Genomic DNA, 22,419 nt, shown 5'->3' on the forward strand with positions numbered 1-22,419 from the left:
CAGCACCACCAAACCAGCTCTACAACAAATGCTAAAGGAACTTCTTTAAGTGTGAAACACAAGAGAAGAAAAGGACCTACAAAACAAACCCAAAACAAAAAGACAATGGTCATAGGAACATACATATCGAAAATTATCTTAAACGTGAATGGATTAAGTGCTCCAACCAAAAGACACAGGCTTGCTGAATGGATACAAAAACAAGACACATACAGATGCTGTCTATAAGAGACCCACTTCAGACCTAGTGACACATACAGACTGAAAGTGAGGGGATGGAAAAAGATACTCTCCATGCAAATGGAAATCAAAAGAAAGCTGGAGTAGCAATATTCATATCAGATAAAATAGATGTTAAAATAAAGAATGTTACAAGAGACAAGGAAGGACACTATATAATGATAAAGAGGTCAATCCAAGAAGAAGATATAACAATTATAAATATATATGCACCCAACATAGGAGCACCTCAATACATAAGGCAACTGCAAACAGCTATAAAAGAGGAAATCAACAGTAACACAATAATAGTGGGGGACTGTAACACCTCACTTATACCAATGGACAGACCATCCAGACAGAAAATTAATAAGGAAACACAAGCTTTAAATGACAAAATACACCAGATAGATTTCATTGATATTTATAGAACATTCCATCTAAAAACAGCAGATTACACTTTCTTCTCAAGTGCGCATGGAACATTCTCCAGGATAGATCACGTGTTGGGTAACAGATCAAGCCTCAGTAAATTTAAGAAAATTAAAATTATACCAAGCATCTTTCTGACCACAACGCTATGAGATAAGAAATGAATTACAGGGAAAAAAAACATAAAAAAAACACACACACACGGAGGTTAAATAATACATTACTAAATAACCAAGAGATCACTGAAGAAATCAAAGAGGAAATCAAAAAATACCTAGAGACAAATGACAATGAAAACACGACAATCCAAAACCTATGGGATGCAGCAAAAGCAGTTCTAACAGGGAAGTTTATAGCTATACAAGCCTACCTCAAGAAACAAGAAAAATCTCAAATAAACAATCTAACCTTACACCTAAAGGAACTAGAGAAAGAAGAACAAACAAAACCCAAAGTTAGCAGAAGGAAAGAAATCATAAAGATCAGAGCAGAAATAAATGAAATACAAACAAAGAAAACAATAGCAAAGGTCAATAAAACTAAAAGCTGGTTCTTTGAGAAGATAAACAAAACTGATAAACCATTAGCCAGACTCATCAGAAAAAGAGGGAGAGGACTCAAATCAATAAAATTAGAATTCAAAAAGGAGAAGTTACAACAGACACCGCAGAAATACAAAGCATCCTAAGGGACTACTACAAGCAACTCTATGCCAATATAACGGACAACCTGGAAGAAATGGACACATTCTTAGAAAGGTATAACCTCCCAAGCCTGAACCAGGAAGAAGTAGAAAATATGAAAAGACCAATCACAAGTAATGAAATTAAAACTGTGATTAAAAATCTTCCAACAAACAAAAGTCCAGGACCAGATGGCTTCACAGGTGAATTCTATGAAACATTTAGAGAAGAGCTAACACCCATCCTTCTCAAACTCTTCCAAAAACTTGTGGATTAAGGGACACTCCCAAACTCATTCTATGAGGCCACCATCACCCTGATACCAAAACAAGGGAAAGATACTACAAAAAAACAAAATTACAGACCAATATCACTGATGAATATAGATGCAAAGATTCTCAAGAAAATACTAGCGAGCAGAATCCAACAACACATTAAAAGGATCATACACCATGATCAAGTGGGATTTACCCCAGGATGCAAGGATTCTTCAATATACGCAAATCAATCAATGTGATACACCATATTAACAAATTGAAGAATAAAAACCATATGATCATCTCAGTAGATGCAGAAAAAGCTTTTGACAAAATTCAACACCCATTTGTGATAAAAACTCTCCAGAAAGTGGGCATAGAGGGAACCTATCTCAACATAATAAAGGCCATATATGACAAACCCACAGCAAACATCATTCTCAATGGTGAAAAACTGAAAGCATTTCCTCTAAGATCAGGAACAAGACAAGGTTGCTCACTCTCACCACTATTATTCAACATAGTTTTGGAAATCCTAGCCACGGCAATCAGAGAAGAATAAGATATAAAAGGAATACAAATTGGAAAAGAAGTAAAACTGTCACTGTTTGCAGATGACATGATACTATACATAGAGAATCCTAAATATGCCACCAGAAAACTTCTAGAGCTAATCAATGAATTTGGTAAAGTTGCAGGATACAAACTTCATGCACAGAAATCTCTTGCATTCCTATACACTAATGATGAAAAATCTGAAAGAGAAATTAAGGAAACACGCCCATTTACCACTGCAACAAAAAGAATAAAATACCTAGGATTAAACCTACCTAGGGAGACAAAAGACCTGTATGCAGAAAACTATAAGACACTAATGAAAGAAATTATAGATGATACCAACAGATGGAGAGATATACCATGTTCTTGGATTGGAAGAATCAATATTGTGAAAATGACTGTACTACCCAAAGCAATCTACAGACTCAATGCAATTCCTATCAATTTACCAATGGCATTTTTTACATAACTAGAACAAAAAATCTTAAAATTTGTATGGAGACACAAAAGACCCCGAATAGCCAAAGCAGTCTTGAGGGAAGAAAACGGAGCTGGAGGAATCAGACTCCCTGACTTAAGACTATACTGTAAAGCTACAGTAATCAGGACAATATGGTACTGGCACAAACAGAAACATAGATCAATGGAACAAGAAAGAAAGCCCAGAGATAAACGCACGCACCTATGGTCAACTTATCTATGACACAGGAGGCAAGGATATACAATGGGGAAAAGACAGTCTCTTCAATACGTGGTGCTGGGAAAACTGGACAGCTACATGTAAAAGAATGAAATTATAACACTCCCTAACACCATACACAAAAATAAACTCAAAATGGATTCGAGACCTAAATATAAGACTGGACACTATACACCTCTTAGAAGAAAACATAGGAAGAACACTCTTTGACATAAATCACAGCAAGATCTTTTTTGATCCACCTCCTAGAGTAATGGAAATAAACACAAAAATAAACAAATGGGACCTAATGAAACTTCAAAACTTTTGTACAGCAATGGAAACCATAAACAACATGAAAAGACAACTCTCAAAATGGGAGAAAATATTTGCAAACGAATCAACGGACAAAGGATTAATCTTCAAAATATATAAACAGCTCATATAGATCAATATTAAAGAAACAAACAACTCAATCCAAAAATGGGCAGAAAACCTAAATAGACATTTCTCCAAGGAAGACATACAGATGGCCAAGAAACACATGAAAAGCTGCTCAACATCACTATTAGAGAAATGCAAATCAAAACTACAATAAGGCATCACCTCACACCAGTTAGAATGGGCATCATCAGATAATCTACAGACCAGAAATGCTGGAGAGGGTGTGGAGAAAAGGAAACCCTCTTGCACTGTTGGTGGGAATGTAAATTGATACAGCCACTATGGAGAACAGTATGGAGGTTCCTTAAAAAACTAAAAATAGAATTACCATATGATCTAGCATTCTCACTACTGGGCATATACCCAGAGAAAACCATAATTCACAAAGACACATGGGACTTCCCTGGTGGCCCAGTGGTTGAGAGTCCGCCTGACGATGCAGGGGACACGGGTTCATGCCCCAGCCCGGGAAGATCCCACATGCCGCGGAGCGGCTAGGCCCGTGAGCCATGGCCGCTGAGTCTGCGCCTCCAGCGCCTGTTCTCCGCAACGGGAGATGCCACAACAGTGAGAGGCCTGCATACCGCCAAAAAAAAAAAAAAAAAAAGACAGATGGACCCCAATGTTCACTGCAGCACTATTTACAATAGCCAGCAACCTAAATGCCCATCGACAGATGAATGGATAAAGAAGTTGTGGTACATATATACAATGGAATATTACTCAGCCATAAAAAGGAACCAAATTGGGTCATTTGTTGAGACGTGGATGGATCTAGAGACTGTCATACAGAGTGAAGTAAGTTAGAAAGAGAAAAACAAAAATCGTATATTAACGCATGTATGTGGAACCTAGAAAAATGGTACAGATGAACTGCTTTGCAGGTGAGAAATTGAGACACAGATGTAGAGAACAAACGTATGGACACCAAGGGGTAAAACCACGGTGGGGTGTGGATGGTGGTGTGCTGAATTGGGTGACTGGGAAAGAAGGAAAGAAAGAAAAGAAAAGAAAAGAAAGAAAGAGAAAGAGAGAGAGAAAGAAAGAGAGAGAGAAGGAGGGACGGAGGGAGGAAGGAAGGAAGGAAAGAAGGAAGGAAGGGAGAAAGAAAGAAAGAAGAGAGTCTTCTAGTAGTGAGTTGAATACCTGGGGACGCACAAAAATCTTTAAGAACCCTAGGTTACCATTAATGCTACAGAGACAGAGTAATAAACGAAATGTTTTTCAGCATTTTTTGAAAGTTGTTTCTTCTTCTTTAAATAAGTAGTATATTACTCTCTGGGGACTCAACTTAGCCTCATACTACTCCTGAAACTGGAAGATTATTTTATACGGTAGAACATACTACTGCTAATATTAAGTATTATTGTTGTTATTGTTATTACTATTATTATTAATAGTAGTAGGAGGTTACTTTTCATCATTAAAGTGCTTTCACATATATTTTTAAAAAGTCTGTCCTAAAATTTTATAAAGTAAGGTATAACATAGTTTTCTGCTTTATTTCAAAAGTCCTTTTATCTTTACTTTCACAGTAAATCATAATACTTCACGTGAATCTATAATACAAAGTTTTCATTTTAACCTAACAGTGCAATAGTCTGTCTAAAACATACAGGAAGCGTGACACAATTTCCCAAAAATCAAAGCAGCGGAAAGAGATATTCACGTTGTAATCAGAAATTCCTTTACTCTTTCTACATTTAATTTCAGGCAATCTCTGTTTCACTGTGCTTCTGCTGTCCAGAAATAATGAGAGTTTACTAATATGTATATGTCTGATCCTTATTGGGTACAAGACCAGGGCTTAAACTCCCACATCTACAACTTGTTCTTAAAGGCTAGCAAATAGTGTCCTTCTGATCTGTGATGTTAGGCAAACATCAGGGAAAAACATCTTGGAGTCCTCACAGTTAGAGTGTTTCTTTTAACTCATGGCTGCAATTGGAAATCTATCCCTATCATTATGGTCAGATAACATGGCAGTTATGGTTTCCCTGCTCTTGTATTTGCAAGTGGGTTTTAAAGAGGCTCTCTGGAAAAGCATTCCACATAAATACAGTTATGATGTCCAGAAGCAAGGGCTTAAATTGAAAAAATCCACAATATTGAAGCTTTTACCCAGATACCAAAAATAAAGATACTGTTCCATTTATCTGTTTAATAAACTGATTCTATCCATACCACAAAATATTTGCAATGTTTGTTAGAAGTTGAACAATTTTATTTAAACTTTTTGACAACTTCAAGTTGCTTTTACTAACTCTTAACTATTACTGAAATGCATATGTTCAATCTCAATTTGAATAAAGTCAGTTTTTCTAAATTGATATTGAAATTTATACAAGTATTGTTTTTATTTGTCAACACATAAATTCTTACATATAATGAACAAACAAGATTGGACTAGAACTAATATACTCGTAGAATTTTTTTATTTAACTGATGATTTTCTTTTGGGGCCTTTATTCTGTTTTTCCCTTCATTACTTCAGAATTTCTAAAGCAATAGATTAGTACCTCAGGGGAAAATAAAATAAAGTAAAATAAAATAAGGAAACAAAAATATTGTTTCTCCAGTCCATTTCATTCATCTACTTGAGGAGCTGGTGTGACATTAGTAAGCATTTGGTGATCAAAATATATCTTTTTACGACTGTAGCCCAAAAAGTCACTTAGGAATTTTAATAGAAATAAAATACTTCGCAAAGAAAAATCAGAAGTCCGCAAGTAACAGAAGAATGGTTGAGAGGATAGCTGCTATTTTAATAGTCCTCATAAAATCTAATCCATCAGCTAACTGGTAGATAAAATTCTCTTAGAAAATATAATCCAAGAAGGCAAAAGATAAAAAGTAGAGGATTAACACGACGAAACTACCATTGTTTGTTAAATGAGAAAACTATATGCTTACAGTGAAGACCCTTCAGTTTCTATATACTATAATTCTTTTTCATGGCTATCCCTTTAGGATTTTTTTAATCATAAAATAAGTTTCTTGATGACAACTTTATATAGTTTACTGCCGGTATTTGATGTTACAAACATTAGGGTGTTTGAGAAATGCAGGATCCTTATATCAATATGTAACTGGGGACTTCCCTGGTGGCACAGTGGTTAAGAATCCGCCTGCCAATGCAGGAGACACGGGTTTGATCCCTGGTCCAGGAAGGTCCCACATGCCGAGGAGCAACTAAGCCCGTGCACCACAACTACTGAGCCTGAGCTCTACAGCCCATGAGCCACAACTACTGAGCCCACATGCCACAACTATTGAAGCCCGCACGCCTAGGGCCTGTGGTCCACAATGAGAAGCCACCTCAATGAGAAGCCCGTGCACCACAATGAAGAGTAGCCCCCGCTCTCTGCAACTAGAGAAAGCCCACACCCAGCAACGAAGACCCAACACAGCCAAAAATAAATAATAAATAAATAAATGCAACTGACATAAACCCCATTATTTGAGCTCTCTTAATTGCTTCTGTAATTTCTTTTTGTTTCTTCCACAAAGACCTATTATGTTCCCTTCCATAAATTCATCTTATAAATGGAAAAATAAACTGAGAAAAAAGCTGTACATTCTTTTAATCTAACCATGTTCCACACAAGATACATTTTCTATGAGGCTCCTTATAAGGATTTTTCATTGGAATGGGCAGGTCCTCATTCCTGGTTATTTAGGTCATTTTAAATGTACAAATTAGTTCATTCCTCTTAAATGAAAGGCACAATAACAATTATTGTTTCCTCCCTGTAGCCTATAAGAATGTACTCCTAAAAAAAAAAAAAAAAAGAGTGCACTCCTTAAGTATCACTGAGAAAAGACCACGCAATTTGGTAAATATCTTGTCAAGGTAGGAAAAACAAACAATGAGAATGTAAGCAATAAATGAATGTAAAGCAACAGAAAGTAGTTACAATCACTAAAAGAAACCATGCCTAAGCAGGAAACAACCAAAGGTGGGCTTGGGATACTTTTCTTGTACCAGAAAAGAGGTAAGTGCTCAGAAGTCTAATAGGGCATGTAAAAAAGATACAGAAGCCAGATTAAAGGGGACCCCTACATTTTAGCATCAAAGATTAATGACAAATTGATTTTAAAACTCTGAATAAATAAAAATCCATGAGTCCATAGTAATGTAAACACACATAAAAAGAGAAACATAAACAGAAATAAAAACATCTAATTTTCTTTCTATAAGTAATTATTACACTAACTCCTAAACTGGTAATTAAAGAGAAAGAATTAAGTAGTGACCCTGCCATTTTTAGGGAACTGTACTTCATCCTAGTTAATAAGATAAAGCTCTTCTTTACTGAGAAATGGCAGCAAATTAGTATAAAGACATGATAGAGTTGGAAAGTAACCATTCTGCAAACTCTGAAGAAATAACTGATTCAGACAAGGATCATCAGTGCATGCTCAAAACCATTCGGTGAAAGGTTGCTGGGAAACAGGATATTTACAGAGTTAGAGTATCACTAGATCTTTTTTGACAGCAAAAGAAAAACTACATCTTTATATTGGAAAGATCTCACAAGTTCAGGACAACTTCAGTTTGTGTCTCCTAGTGTGATACAAAATGAAATACTCAGCATCAGTTATAAAGTATTTCATAGATTACATTGCTCAGTCTAAGCAAGCTTTTAGATGTTTCCAGTTTATTGGAAATAGAGGAACAAGTTAAATAATACCAGTAGGAACTCAACAGATAAATAACAAGAGAAAAAAAAACCTGAGGAGAATTCTAAAAGACTCTGAAGAGACATAAAACCCATTACAGGGACAAATGGAGAAATTTGAATAGGGAAAATAGTAAATGAATGATATTAGGGAATACTTCAGTTTTCTTATATATGATAATGGTATTGTGGTTCTGTCCTTATTTTCAGGAAGTGATATGCTGAAGAATGTTAGGGATTAACTGTCATGGCATCAGCAATTTAACTTTAAAACAGGACAGAAAAAACATTAGATGCACATAAAAGCTACATTATTAAGTCTAAGAAGTATGTATACAAGTATTTCACAGTAGTGATCAAATATATTTTTAAAAGTGCAATCTGGGGCATTCCCTGGCAGTCCAGTGGTTAGGACTCCACGCTTTCAAGGCCAAGGGCTGGGGTTCAATCCCTGGTTGAGGAACTAAGATCCCACAAGCCACGCTGTGAGGCCAAAAAAAAAAAAAAAAAAAAGAATTGCAATCTGTAGAGCACGGGACTTACGGAAGAATCTACCTTAGCAATGCTTCCAGAAAATGGAGAAAGTGATTCATCAAATGCATTAACTTATTGGAGCATTTGACTTGGAAGTAGGTATGTTCTAGATGTTTTAAATAACATAGTTTTATTTTTTTTGAATTTAATTTTAGTTTTTTATACAGCAGGTTCCTATTAGTCATCCATTTTATACACATTAGTGTATACATGTCAATCCCAATCGCCCAATTCATCACACCACCCCCCGCCTTCCCCCCTTGGTGTCCATACGTTTGTTCTCTACATCTGTGTCTCAATTTCTCACCTGCAAACCAGTTCATCTGTACCATTTTTCTAGGTTCCACATACACGCGTTAATATACGATTTTTGTTTTTCTCTTTCTGACTTACTTCACTCTGTATGACAGTCTCTAGATCCATCCACGTCTCAACAAATGACCCAATTTGGTTCCTTTTTATGGCTGAGTAATATTCCATTGTATATATGTACCACAACTTCTTTAGCCATTCGTCTGTCAATGGGCATTTAAGTTGCTTCCATGACCTGGCTATTGTAAACACTGCTGCAATGAACATTGGAGTGTATGTGTCTTTTTGAATTATGGTTATCTCTGGGTATATGCCCAGTAGTGGGAATGCTGGATCATATGGTAATTCTGTTTTTAGTTTTTAAAGGAACCTCCATACTGTTCTCCATAGTGGCAGTATCAATTTACATTCCCACCAACAGTACAAGAGGGTTCCCTTTTATCCACACCCTCTCCAGCATTTGTTGTTTGTAGATTTTCTGATGATGCCCATTCTAACTGGTGTGAGGTGATGCCTCACTGTAGTTTTGATTTGCATTTCTCTAACAATTAGTGATGCTGAGCAGCTTTTCATGTGCTTCTTGGCCATCTGTAAGTCTTCTTTGGAGAAATGTCTATTTAGGTCTTCTGCCCATTTTTGGATTGGGTTGTTTGTTTCTTTAATAATGAGCTGCATGAGCTGTTTATATATTTTGGAGATTAATCCTTTGTCCGTTGATTCGTTTGCAAATATTTTCTCCCATTTTGACGGTTGTCTTTTCGTCTTCTTTATGGTTTCCTTTGCTGTGCAAAAGCTTTGAAGTTTCATTAGGTCCCATTTGTTTACTTTTGTGTTTATTTCCATTACTCTAGGAGGTGGATCAAAAAAGATCTTGCTGTGATTTATGTCAAACAGTGTTCTTCCTATGTTTTCTTCTAAGAGGTGTATAGTGTCCAGTCTTATATTTAGGTCTCGAATCCATTTTGAGTTTATTTTTGTGTATGGTGTTAGGGAGTGTTATAATTTCATTCTTTTACATGTAGCTGTCCAGTTTTCCCAGCACCACGTATTGAAGAGACTGTCTTTTCCCCATTGTATATCCTTGCCGCCTTTCTCATAGATCAGTTGACCATAAGTGTGTTGGGTTACCTCTGGGCATTCTATCCTGTTCCATTGATCTATGTTTCTGTTTTTGTGCCAGTACCATATTGTCTTGATTACTGTAGCTTCATAGTATAGTCTTAAGTCAGGGAGTCTGATTCCTCCAGCTCCGTTTTTTTCACTCAAGACTGCTTTGGCTATTCGGGGTCTTTTGTGTCTCCATACAAACTTTAAGATTTTTTGTTCTAGTTCCGTAAAAAATGCCATTGGTAAATTGATAGGGATTGCATTGAATCTGTAGATTGTTTTGAGTAGTACAGTCATTTTCACAATATTGATTCTTCCAATCCAAGAACATGGTATATCTCTCCATCTGTTGGTATCATCTTTAATTTCTTTCATTAGTGTCTTATAGTTTTCTGCATACAGGTCTTTTGTCTCCCTAGGTAGGTTTAATCCTAGGTATTTTATTCTTTTTGTTGCAGTGGTAAATGGGCGTGTTTCCTTAATTTCTCTTTCAGATTTTTCATCATTAGTGTATAGGAATGCAAGAGATTTCTGTGCATGAAGTTTGTATCCTGCAACTTTACCAAATTCATTGATTAGCTCTAGAAGTTTTCTGGTGGCATATTTAGGATTCTCTATGTATAGTATCATGTCATCTGCAAACAGTGACAGTTTTACTTCTTTTCCAATTTGTATTCCTTTTATATCTTATTCTTCTCTGATTGCCGTGGCTAGGACTTCCAAAACTATGTTGAATAATAGTGGTGAGAGTAAGCAACCTTGTCTTGTTCCTGATCTTAGAGGAAATGCTTTCAGTTTTTCACCATTGAGAATGATGTTTGCTGTGGGTTTGTCATATATGGCCTTTATTATGTTGAGATAGGTTCCCTCTATGCCCACTTTCTGGAGAGTTTTTATCATAAATGGGTGTTGAATTTTGTCAAAAGCTTTTTCTGCATCTACTGAGATGATCATATGGTTTTTATTCTTCAGTTTGTTAATATGATGCATCACATTGATTGATTTGCGTATATTGAAGAATCCTTGCATCCCGGGGTAAATCCCACTTGATCATGGTGTATGATCCTTTTAATGTGTTGTTGGATTCTGTTTGCTAGTATTTTGTTGAGGATTTTTGCATCTATATTCATCAATGATATTGGTCTGTAATTTTGTTTTTTTGTAGTATCTTTCCCTGGTTTTGGTATCAGGGTGATGGTGGCCTCATAGAATGAGTTTGGGAGTGTTCCTTAATCCGCAAGTTTTTGGAAGAGTTTGAGAAGGATGGGTGTTAGCTCTTCTCTAAATGTTTCATAGAATTCACCTGTGAAGCCATCTGGTCCTGGACTTTTGTTTGTTGGAAGATTTTTAATCACAGTTTTAATTTCATTACTTGTGATTAGTCTGTTCATATTTTCTACTTCTTCCTGGTTCAGGCTTGGGAGGTTATACCTTTCTAAGAATGTGTCCATTTCTTCCAGGTTGTCCATTTTATTAGCATAGAGTTGCTTGTAGTAGTCTCTCAGGATGCTTTGCATTTCTGCGGTGTCTGTTGTAACTTCTCCTTTTTCATTTCTAATTTTATTCATTTGCGTCCTCTCCCTTTTTCTTGATGAGTCTGGCTAATGGGTTATCAATTTTGTTTATCTGCTCAAAGAACCAGCTTTTAGTTTTATTGATCTTTGCTATTGCTTTCTTTGTTTGTATTTCATTTATTTCTGCTCTGATCTTTATGATTTCTTTCCTTCTACTAACTTTGGGTTTCGTTTGTTCTTCTTTCTCTAGTTCCTTTAGGTGTAAGGTTAGATTGTTTATTTGAGATTTTTCTTGTTTCTTGAGGTAGGCTTGTATAGCTATAAACTTCCCTGTTAGAACTGCTTTTGCTGCATCCCACAGCAGCAGATCATTGTGTTTTGTCATTTGTCTCTAGGTATTTTCTTATTCGCTCTTTGATTTCTTCAGTGAGCACTTGGTTATTTAGTCACATATTTTTTAGCCTCCATGTGTTTGTGTTTTTTACGTTTTTTTCCCCTGTAATTGATTGCTAATCTCATAGCATTGTGGTCAGAAAAGATGCTTGATATGATTTCAATTTTCTTAAATTTACTGAGGCTTGATTTGTTACCCAAGATGTGATCTATCCTGGAGAATGTTCCATGCGCACTTGAGAAGAAAGTGTAATCTGCTGTTTTTGGATGGAATGTCCTATAAATACCAACGAAATCTATCTGGTCTATTGTGTTACTTAAAGCTTGTGTTTCCTCATTAATTTTCTGTTTAGATGATCTGTCCATTGGTGTAAGTGAGGTGTTAAAGTCCCCCACTATTATTGTGTCCCTGTCGATTTCCTCTTTTACAGCTGTTTGCAGTTGCCTTATGTATTGAGGTGCTCCTATGTTGGGTGCATATATATTTATAATTGTTATATCTTCTTCTTGGATAGATCCCTTGATCTTTATGTAGTGTCCTTCCTTGTCTCTTGTAACATTCTTTATTTTAACATCTATTTTATCTGATATGAATATTGCTACTCCAGCTTTCTTTTGATTTCCATTTGCATGGAGTATCTTTTTCCATCCCCTCACTTTCAGTCTGTATGTGTCACTAGGTCTGAAGTGGGTCTCTTATAGACAGCATCTGTATGTGTCTTGTTTTTGTATCCATTCAGCAAGCCTGTGTCTTTTGGTTGGAGCACTTAATCCATTCACGTTTAAGATAATTTTCGATATGTATGTTCCTATGACCATTGTCTTTTTGTTTTGGGTTTGTTTTGTAGGTCCTTTTCTTCTCTTGTGTTTCACACTTAAAGAAGTTCCTTTAGCATTTGTTGTAGAGCTGGTTTGGTGGTGCTGAAGTCTTTTAGCTTTTGCATGTCTGTAAAGCTTTTGATTTCTCCATCGAATCTGAATGAGATCCTTGCTGGGTAGAGTAATCTTGGTTGTAGGTTCTTCCCTTTCATCACTTTAAGTATATCATGCCACTCCCTTCTGGCTTGTAGAGTTTCTGCTGAGAAATCAGCTGTTAACCTTATGGTAGTTCCCTTGTATGTTATTTGCCGTTTTTCTCTTGCTGCTTTCAATAATTTTTCTTTGTCTTTAATTTTTGCCAATTAGATTACTATGTGTCTCGGTGTGTTTCTCCTTGGTTTTATCCTGTATGGGACTCTCTGTGCTTCCTGGATTTGGGTAGCTATTTCCTTTCCCATGTTAGGGGAGTTTCCAACTATAATCTCTTCAAATATTTTCTCGGATTCTTTCTCTCTCTCTTCTCCTTTTGGGACCCCTATAATGCAAATGTTGTTGCATTTAATGTGTCCCAGAGTTCTCTTAGATTGTCTTCATTTCTTTTCATTCTTTTCTCTTTATTCTGTTCTGCAGCAGTGACTTCCACCATTCTGTCTACCAGGTCACTTATCCGTTCTTGCCTCAGTTATTCTGCTATTGATTCCTTCTAGTGTATTTTTCATTTCAATTATTGTATTGTTCATCTCTGTTTGTTCTTCAGTTCTTCTAGGTCTTTATTAAACATTTCTTGCATCTTCTCGATCTTTGCCTCCATTCTTTTTCTGAGTTCCTGAATAATCTTCACTATCATTATTCTGAATTCTTTTTCTGGAAGGTTGCCTATCTCTACTTTGTTGAGTTGTTTTTCTGGGGTTTTACCTTGTTCCTTCATCTGGTAGATAGCCCTCTGCCTTTTCATCTTGTCTGTCTTTTTATGAATGTGGTTTTTGCTCCACAGGCTGCAGGATTGTAGTTCTTCTTGCTTCTGCTGTTGCCCTCTGGTGGATGAGGCTGTCTAAGAGGCTTGTGCAAGTTTCCTGATGGGAGGGACTGGTGGTGGGTAGAGCTGGGTGTTTCTCTGGTGGGCAGAGCTCAATAAAACTTTAATCCACTTGCCTGCTGATGGGTGGGGCTGTGTCCCCTCCCTGTTGGTTGTTTGGCCTGAGGTGACCCAACACTGGAGCCTACCCGGGCTCTTTGGTGAGGCTAATGGCGGACTCTGCGAGGGCTCACGCCAAGGAGTACTTCCCAGAACTTCTGCTGCCAGTGTCCTTGTCCTCACGGTGAGACAGAGCCACCCCCCGCCTCTTTGCAAGCGACCCCTCAACACTAGCAGGTAGGTCTGGTTCAGTCTCTGTGGGGTCACTGCTTCTTCCCCTGGGTCCCGATGCAAACACTACTTTGTGTGTGCCCTCCAAGAGTGGAGTCTCCGTTTCCCCCAGTTTTGTCGAAGTTGTGCAATTGAATCCCGCTAGCCTTCAAAGTTTGATTCTCTAGGAATTCCTCCTCCCTTTGCCGGACCCCCAGGTTCTGAAGCCTGAAGTGGGGCTCACAACCTTCACTCCAGTGGGTGGGCTTCTGTGGTATAAGTGTTCTCCAGTTTGTGGGTCACCCATCCAGCAGGTATGGGATTTGATTTTATTGTGATTGCGCCCCTCCTACCATCTCCTTGTGGCTTCTCCTTTGTCTTTGGATGTGAGGTATCTGTTTTGGTGAGTTCCAGTGTCTTCCTGTCGATGACTGTTCAGCAGTTAGTTGTGATTCCAGTGTTCTCGCAAGAAAGAGTGAGAGCATGTCCTTCTACTCCGCCATCTGAACCAATCTCATATAACATATTTTTAGATATGCTCTTTCCAGTACTCTTAACCTTTCATCTTGTCAATGGTAATTTTACTAAGAAACTTTCATAAACACAACTCCCATTGTTAGTGAGGAATTACTACATGTAATTAGGTACCTAGAATAGTGTTCAGCTGAAGGTAACTTATATTAAACCAAACCTGTACTACTTTTCTGTGGTTTGTTTAGACAGCAAATCCTGTTATCAGAACTCATGATGCATCAGCTATTCTACTGCAAAGAGTAGAAACAGATTTTTTAAAGAGTGGAGAACAGAACATATTCTCCTAAGAATCAACCATTTAAAATGCTAACTGTGGGACCTCCCTGGTGGCACAGAGGTTAAGAATCTGCCTGCCAATGCAGGGGACATGGGTTCGAGCCCTGGTCTGGGAAGATCCCACATGCTGCGCAGCAACTAAGCCCACGCGCCCCAACTACTGAGCCTGAGCTCTACAGCCCACGTCCCACAACTACTGAACCTGCGTGCCACAACTCCTGCAGCCTGTGTGCCAAGAGCCCACGCTCTGCAACAAGAGAAGCCACCACAATGAGAAGCACACGCACCGCAAGCAAGAGAAGCCCCCACTCGCCACAACTAGAGAAAGCCAGTGCGCACAGCAACAAAGACCCAAAGCAGCCAAAAATAAATAAATAAATAAGTAAGTATATTACTAAATGAAATAAAATAAAATAAAATACTAACTGTGACGTATACCAAATGTAAAAATTCAAAGAACTCTGGCAACCTGTACCAACTTTTCCGATACTTAGTGATACCTATTTTTGCACAGTGCCTGTTACCATGGCCCAAAACCATGAATAAACTGATTATTACCATGCTCTTGGCAGTCTCCAATGTACTACTCTTCACAAATTTTTTTTATTTAAGCAAATTAAAAACTTTTAAAAAATTTTAAAAAAAATAGTAACTGTAACGTACAAATTCACAGTGATTTTAAGAGGATCATATCCTGCTTTTATTTACTCACAATTTAGCCATACCTTTTCATTATCCCAGTTGTGTTTACTAATTGGTGACATTGGTTCAGAAAAATCAGTTTCATTATCTACTGCATACTGTCTGCCAGACAGAAAATCCCGTAGTTGACTCTGTAAGAAATACAAGATGTTACTAACAAAATGCTACGCCAACTGTAAAAAATATTTCACACCTAGCTCTACTTAGTGTCTCTGATGTTCCAGTGTACAGCACATTACCTGACTTTTGTTGGCAGTCCATAATATTACACGCAATTAAATTTCCTAACAATCTGTTTCCAATGGCATTTGTACTCAAAGAGTTTCACAAGTTCAGAGTTAAAAGATGACCTTGGAAATTTCATCTGAGCCTTTTATTTGTACGGAAGAAAGTCTTAGCTAATGCCCACAATAAATGCTTCATTTTGGAATATACATAAGTAAATCTATTTTCCTAAGCCACAATATTTCAAACAAAATAAGAGTTTCCACGAAAAAATAATTTATAAAGAGATATTTGCTTTCAGCCTGACACACTACTCAATATCTCCATATTATTTCATTTATTCTAAGGGATTGAAGATTATACAGGTATGTACAAACACAAACACACACACAATTCCTGATAAGTAAACCTGAAGGAAAGGGACAAACTGAATTAACAAAGCCCAGTGAGATATTGCAAAATTATAACTAAAGTAACTCACCAATATATACTCCTTGAAAAGAAATAGCATTTGCCACAATTCTACTGATATGATAAGCTGGTACTCATAAAGAGTTAATCAAGTGATTAAAAAAAAAACTAGAAAGCCTAGAATTTTGTTGTTTATAACATATACAATTTTTCAATCTCAAAATTCAAGATCACCAAAATAAGAATTTACTATTTAACAAATTTTGAATAATGGTAGTACTCACACTTGTGGTTCTTATGTTTTCAGAAGAGATGCTGAAAGCAAAGATTTATTTTTCCATAAACACAATATTATTTTTAGAAATGGGAGAATATTACCTTCTAGTTAAAAAACACTTTCATATTTAATTACATGCAAAGTACATTATTCTAGATCAGTTCAGTGGGTATCAAAGTATGATCCAAGTACTTCTGAGGTCCTTAAGACCCATTCAGGGGATATGGGAAGTCCTCCTTTTCCAACTATGTATGTGAATCTGAATTTTCTTGATATACTTCAATCAAACTAACTTATCAAATAGAAGCAGACATGTGAATCCAGGTATTTTCTATCACACATGATATTAAAGATACTAATAAAAATGTAAAACAATGTCACTATTCTCACAATTTTTTTATTTTTGGAAAATAAAGTTATTCTTCATAACATAATGTTATTCATATTAAAATGTAATAGGTTCAATATCAATATTTTAATAACTGATAAACATTTTAAACATTTCTCTTTAATTTTTAATATGGAAAATATCAATAGATATAATCCACATAAACAAAATCTCCTTCTAGTCCTAAATAATTTTTAGTGTAAAGCAGTTCCTAGACCTCAAAGTTAGACAAGGACTCTAGATAATATAGCATAGGGCTTCCCTGGTGGCGCAGTAGTTGAGAGTCCGCCTGCCGATGCAGGGGACACGGGTTCAGGCCCCGGTCTGGGAAGGTCCCACATGCCACGGAGTGGTTGGGCCGGTGAGCCATGGCTGCTGAGCCTGAGCGTCCGGAGCCTGTGCTCCGCAATGGGAGAGGCCACAAGAGTGAGAGGCCCGCGTACCGCAAAAAAAAGAAAAAAAAAATATATATATATAGCATAAAGCTTTCTTAGGCAAGATAAAAATCACAATATATTTGCTGTGGTACACTATTAATTTTACTGATTTGTATCTTTACTGATTTGACAGGTTGCTACTCACTGTATTTTTATCCTCTTATTTGGAAGATGTACTTTTTTTTTTCCATTCCATTTTTTCCATTCCATTAATAGTTGACTTTACTCTCCCTGTACTCAAATCAGACTCATATTTCTCTATTCTTTTTTAAAAGTGATAATGCCTGCTACTTACCCCTAACAAACTACGAAGTTTAGCAGTTTTAATTCTAAACTAGTATTAGAATCTCTCTTAGGGTAAGTCTTCCATTTTAGCTCACATATTCCCAGTCCATCCTTATCATTTTAACTGCACATACACACTCCAAGTTTTAGTGCTCACTACCATCTTTCCCTAGATAGACCGCTGCTCCAGTTCATCTGTTTAATTATTAGTCTTTGGAAAGGTAAATGCTTCACACGAGGTATGATGATGACATTCTTTAAATTTTTGCATATCCTCACAAATCCTTCCTTAACTTGGCTGATAAATGATATCTTGATTGAGGATGGAATTCTTAGGTCACTTTCAGGACATGCTATTTAATTTTTTGTTCTTTTTAAATAACTTGTTCTTTCTGCCAGGAAATTAAGAGTTCAGGAATTTTACCAGGATATGTCTAGGTATGTGTCATTTCTCATCAATTCAGCCTGGAACTTCATAAACACTCCTTAGGAGACTCAGGAAAATATTTATTATAACAAATGTAGTTGTAACAAATATATGATTTATTTTATCATGGCCTCTTTTGCATCTGTTCTTTTTTCTCCTTCTAGAACTCCTAACATTTATATGTTAAATCCTCTAGATCTAACCTCTAAGTTTCTTAATCCTCTAGATCTAACCTCCAAGTTTCTTAACTTTCCCTCTTTGTTTCTTTATGTGTTTTACTCTGTGCTTTACTTATTGTACTTGACTTTCGGGATACTAATTTGAGTCTGAATTCATCTGTTACATTGGGAAAACTTTTCTTCTTTTTTTTTTAATGTCTAGAAAGTCTTATGTTTAGGTATATACTTGAAGTTCCTTGAGTACTTATTATTTCGCTGGATTCAATTTGCTATCATTCCCTTCGAGCAGCTCTATTTTGTTAGGCATGTGTGTTCTTAGCTGATTCATCTTTCTGGCCACTGAGACCCCTTAGGTGACCGTTGCTTCTCTTCACTGGCTCTTTAGGGCCCAGCTGACTGTTGAGGTCCATTAAGTGATGACAGTTCTATGAGTAATGGAAGTTGAAATGGTCTCTACTCCTTATTGAGCAGCAGTGGAGAAATAAGCAAGCTGCCAGTCACCTGCTTAGGCTGAAAAACAGTCTTCTTGTGGTCTCTCAAGCCTCACCAACAGTAAGACCATCCACTCAGCTACTCTGCTGCTTCTTGAGAGTAAAAGAACCCTGGCACACTCATAGAAGGCATTTATTGACCTTCCTCAGATTTCTGAGGGCTGCTTAGCTCTTCTCAGGACCTACCACTTCTGCTCCTCAGCCCAGGTCTCTGATTTTGTCCTCCAGATAATTACTCAGTTCATGAGAGCAATCTCTGTAACAATTCTCCTTACTTAGAGTCCAGTTAGCATCCAAGGACTTCTATGCTCCTAGATGCCCATGGGCCCTGCATCCATGTTCCTCGGGAGAGGAATTATAAAAGTAGGAAACAAAGGAGAAAGGGCTATCATTCAAATTATGTTCCCAGAACTTCCCTGTCTTACCTTTATCTTAATTCCTCTTAATTCTTGCCTTATTTAGGCTACAATAAATCAAAAACGAAAAAGCTTATTAGGATCATGATATTTCAGGACCCTGAAGCTCAGAAATATTTAGAACTTTCTGATATGTATCTTTAAAGATACTTTTAGCATAAATTAGGGTTACATTTAGCATATTTTTGAAATGTCGATCTAGGGATATTTTCCTGCTCACTTTTTCCTCGCTGCAAATTTCCTTTGAGTAACATAAGTACCAGAGATCAAGTTGTTAGCCTTCTAAGATTTAAATGCAGAAAATTTTCTGCTTCATATATTACCGTCTCAGCAGTTCCCACTTCATTCCTGATGTTCTTCAAAGGAGACATATTGATATTTGGAGACAGAACTTCCTCAAATGTAAAACCTTATATATCTCACACTATAAGCTGATTCACTTAAATGAAGAAACTTATTAGAGGACTTATAGGCAAAGGATAAAATGAAAACAAAGACCTCAGGCAGATTATACTCTCACTGGCTTATCAGAAACTCATGTTTGTTGTTCCTACAATCTAATACTTGTGTTTGATGAACTTCTCTAAATTAACTTTGTGAAAAGTAGTTAAAAATCATCTCTACAGGTAAGCAAATAAAACATAACTAGAGAGGAATAAAAAAAACTGTCTTCACTCACAAGTATCCTCATCATGGTGTGGATGAGTATGTGTGGGTATGCATGTACACATGTGTGCATGTATTTTGAGAAAGTTACAAAAAGGCAAAGGTTTCCATGATAGCCCCATGAGGCAAAGACAGCAAACCGCCTGCCAGTATCCATTCTCCCCTTCTTCCTTAGTATCAGAGCTTTCTTTTATCTTCTGGCATATTACTACCCAGAATAAAGACTATATTCTCCATCCTTGCTAGCATGTTGGTCTGGCCATATGACTAAGCTTTGGTTAATGAGATGGAAGCAAAAGAGCTACATCTCTTTCAAAGGAAAAGAGAGTGTGGTGCTCCCTTACTATTTCCTGCTGCATGAAATGTTGATACAATGTCTGGAGCTCCAACAACTATCTTGGACTACAAATGATCTTGAGGGTAGAAGTCAAGAACTAAGATAGGAGAGCAGACTGACAGTAAAATCCTAGGTACTATCTGATAACCATGAACCTATCATATCAGTCCTAGATGCTAACCTTTTGACATCTTTTATAAAAGAATGAAACAAACTTCCATTGTCTTAAACAACTGTTATTGTGGTTTCTATTCTAAGCAGACAAAACATTATTCCCAAGTATCAGATAGTAATATTTATAAACTATTTTAATATCTGAGAAAATCCAGTAAACATTTTCTTCTAGTTATGGCTGCAATTATTCTTTTATTACCACTGTTTAATTACTACTTTAGTGGCACTTGGTATATGTTAAGATAAAGAAATATATTTTCAATACTTTAAAACAAACTAGATATATTCAAATATATTCTAAAACAGTTTATCAACTATAATGTAGACAAAACCAAACTGCAAGGGATGCTACTCCATTAACTTTAAAATTTATACTCTATAAAAAAATAAGGCAATGAATGTGTCTGCAAAAAAAAAGGAATAGTGTATTACCTCATGTATATTGCATCATACTATCCTCATGAAATGATACTCTATCTTAGTAAAAACTATTACTAATCCATAGAGTCATAGCAATCATTTATACAATATATGCCAAATGAACAGATGCACATTAAACCAAGAAAATACAAAATCAATCCCTGACATAATTCAAAAAGAAATCACGTACTTGATACTGATTTATTAAAAATGTTTTGATCTAATAAGTAGCTGTCCTTATATTTGAACCAAATAATAACACAAATTCAACAAAATTTACCACCAAAATATTTCTCTCCAGTAACGACTAGCTTTCAAGTAGCTAAATTTTCCATTCTTAACATGATCCAAAGAGCAAAAGCATTATCAAGTTATTATAAATGCTGATCCATCATTTAAAGTAAAAATAAATCTAGCCAAATTTTAATTTGATTAAGATAAAATTATTTAAAAAATACTTACAGGAGATATGTTGGCATAATTTTCATAATTTGAAGTCAAAACATTACATTTTTTATAAACATCAATCATATCTAACATGTTACTATTCTTTAAGAAATCATCATAAATCTTCCTAATGTTCTCATAATGGTCAATCACTTTCATATTTTCAACTGGTAAGTTCAATTTCTCATGTAGTAAGTATTTCCAGGTCAATAAGACATCGCTGAGAGAGACTGTAAATTCTCCACTGTACTGAAAGAGATAATGCCAAAAATAAAATGATAAAGTTGGATGCTAGATATTCATTAACTTACAATTAAGATAGAAAGTACAAACTGAATTTTGTCATAGAAAAGTCTACATTGAATTCCTGTGGATTTTAAAAGAACATCAAAGTTGAGCTATGGCATAATTTTAAAACCAGATATAAAAGAAAAAGATTTTGATGATTTTTAAAAATATGAACAACTATAATAAGTTTGCACATGACAAATTTAGCAAATATAGTCATCTTATTTCCTGAACTTCACTAAATTTCTTCTACCCAAAGTGGGGAGATGGGTGAGCAGTGAACTGAACTTAAGTGCTATTGACTGGGGAAACATTTGATTCTGTTAATACTTAGTTCCTTTTAGTTCTTCTTGCTAATGTATTTTTAATCTCTTATTTAAAACTGTCATGTCATACTGAATTCCTACATATCACATTATTCCAAGTGTTAGTCTTAATGCATGAACATAAAAATTAAATTTTAAAAAATTATGTTTTATTTCATTACTATTTCAGAAGCAAAATATCGGTGCTAAAATTTGGGGTCAGAAAAGAATTTTGAATCTTCCCTGCTCATCATCGCACTAAACTATAACAAACAAGTGCTAAGAAGCCATAGTCAGGTTTCTTTCTATAAGTTGTCAGATGTTACTAATCAGACAAAATTGTTCGTTTTTTCCTCTTCTTCAATATCTACATGATAAATTATCTCAGTGGACATGTTGAAGATTTTTAATTGATTGCATTCCGTCCCACTTAATATCTCAGATATTAATAATGGTGCCCTCCAAAACATGATAGACCTAATTCAGTAAAAAAATTCTAACTGCTCCTTTCTGCAGCATGAGTAACAAATAATTTTAAGTATCCATACATGGTTTTGAGATGCAGATTTTGTTGCCCTCTTCCATAGTTAATATGCTAGTAGTTTCTGCTAACAGCAATATCTTCCCATTAATAGCATTTAAAATAATGGGTGCGTATTTAAATAGTACTAGTCATTGGAACTAAATTATAACATCATCTTTAGCCAATGAAGAATAATAGAAAGAAATCAAACACAGCCAAATAATATATTATTT

At 36.0% G+C, this 22,419-nt stretch overlaps 1 protein-coding gene across 1 annotated transcript in view; it reads right to left on the reverse strand.

Annotated features, from left to right (window-relative positions):
* The window catches only part of PARPBP (PARP1 binding protein), an 82,742-nt gene that overhangs the window by 46,877 nt on the left and 13,446 nt on the right, over positions 1-22,419 (reverse strand). The window contains exons 3-4 of the mRNA XM_030856240.2: positions 21,086-21,319; positions 15,514-15,621 (exon numbers count right to left, since the gene is read on the reverse strand). Of these exons, the coding sequence (XP_030712100.1) occupies positions 15,514-15,621; positions 21,086-21,319 (342 nt within the window). The remainder of the gene's footprint in view (positions 1-15,513; positions 15,622-21,085; positions 21,320-22,419) is intronic.

This window comes from Globicephala melas, chromosome 10, assembly GCF_963455315.2.
Source record: "Globicephala melas chromosome 10, mGloMel1.2, whole genome shotgun sequence".
Lineage (NCBI taxonomy): Eukaryota > Metazoa > Chordata > Mammalia > Artiodactyla > Delphinidae > Globicephala > Globicephala melas.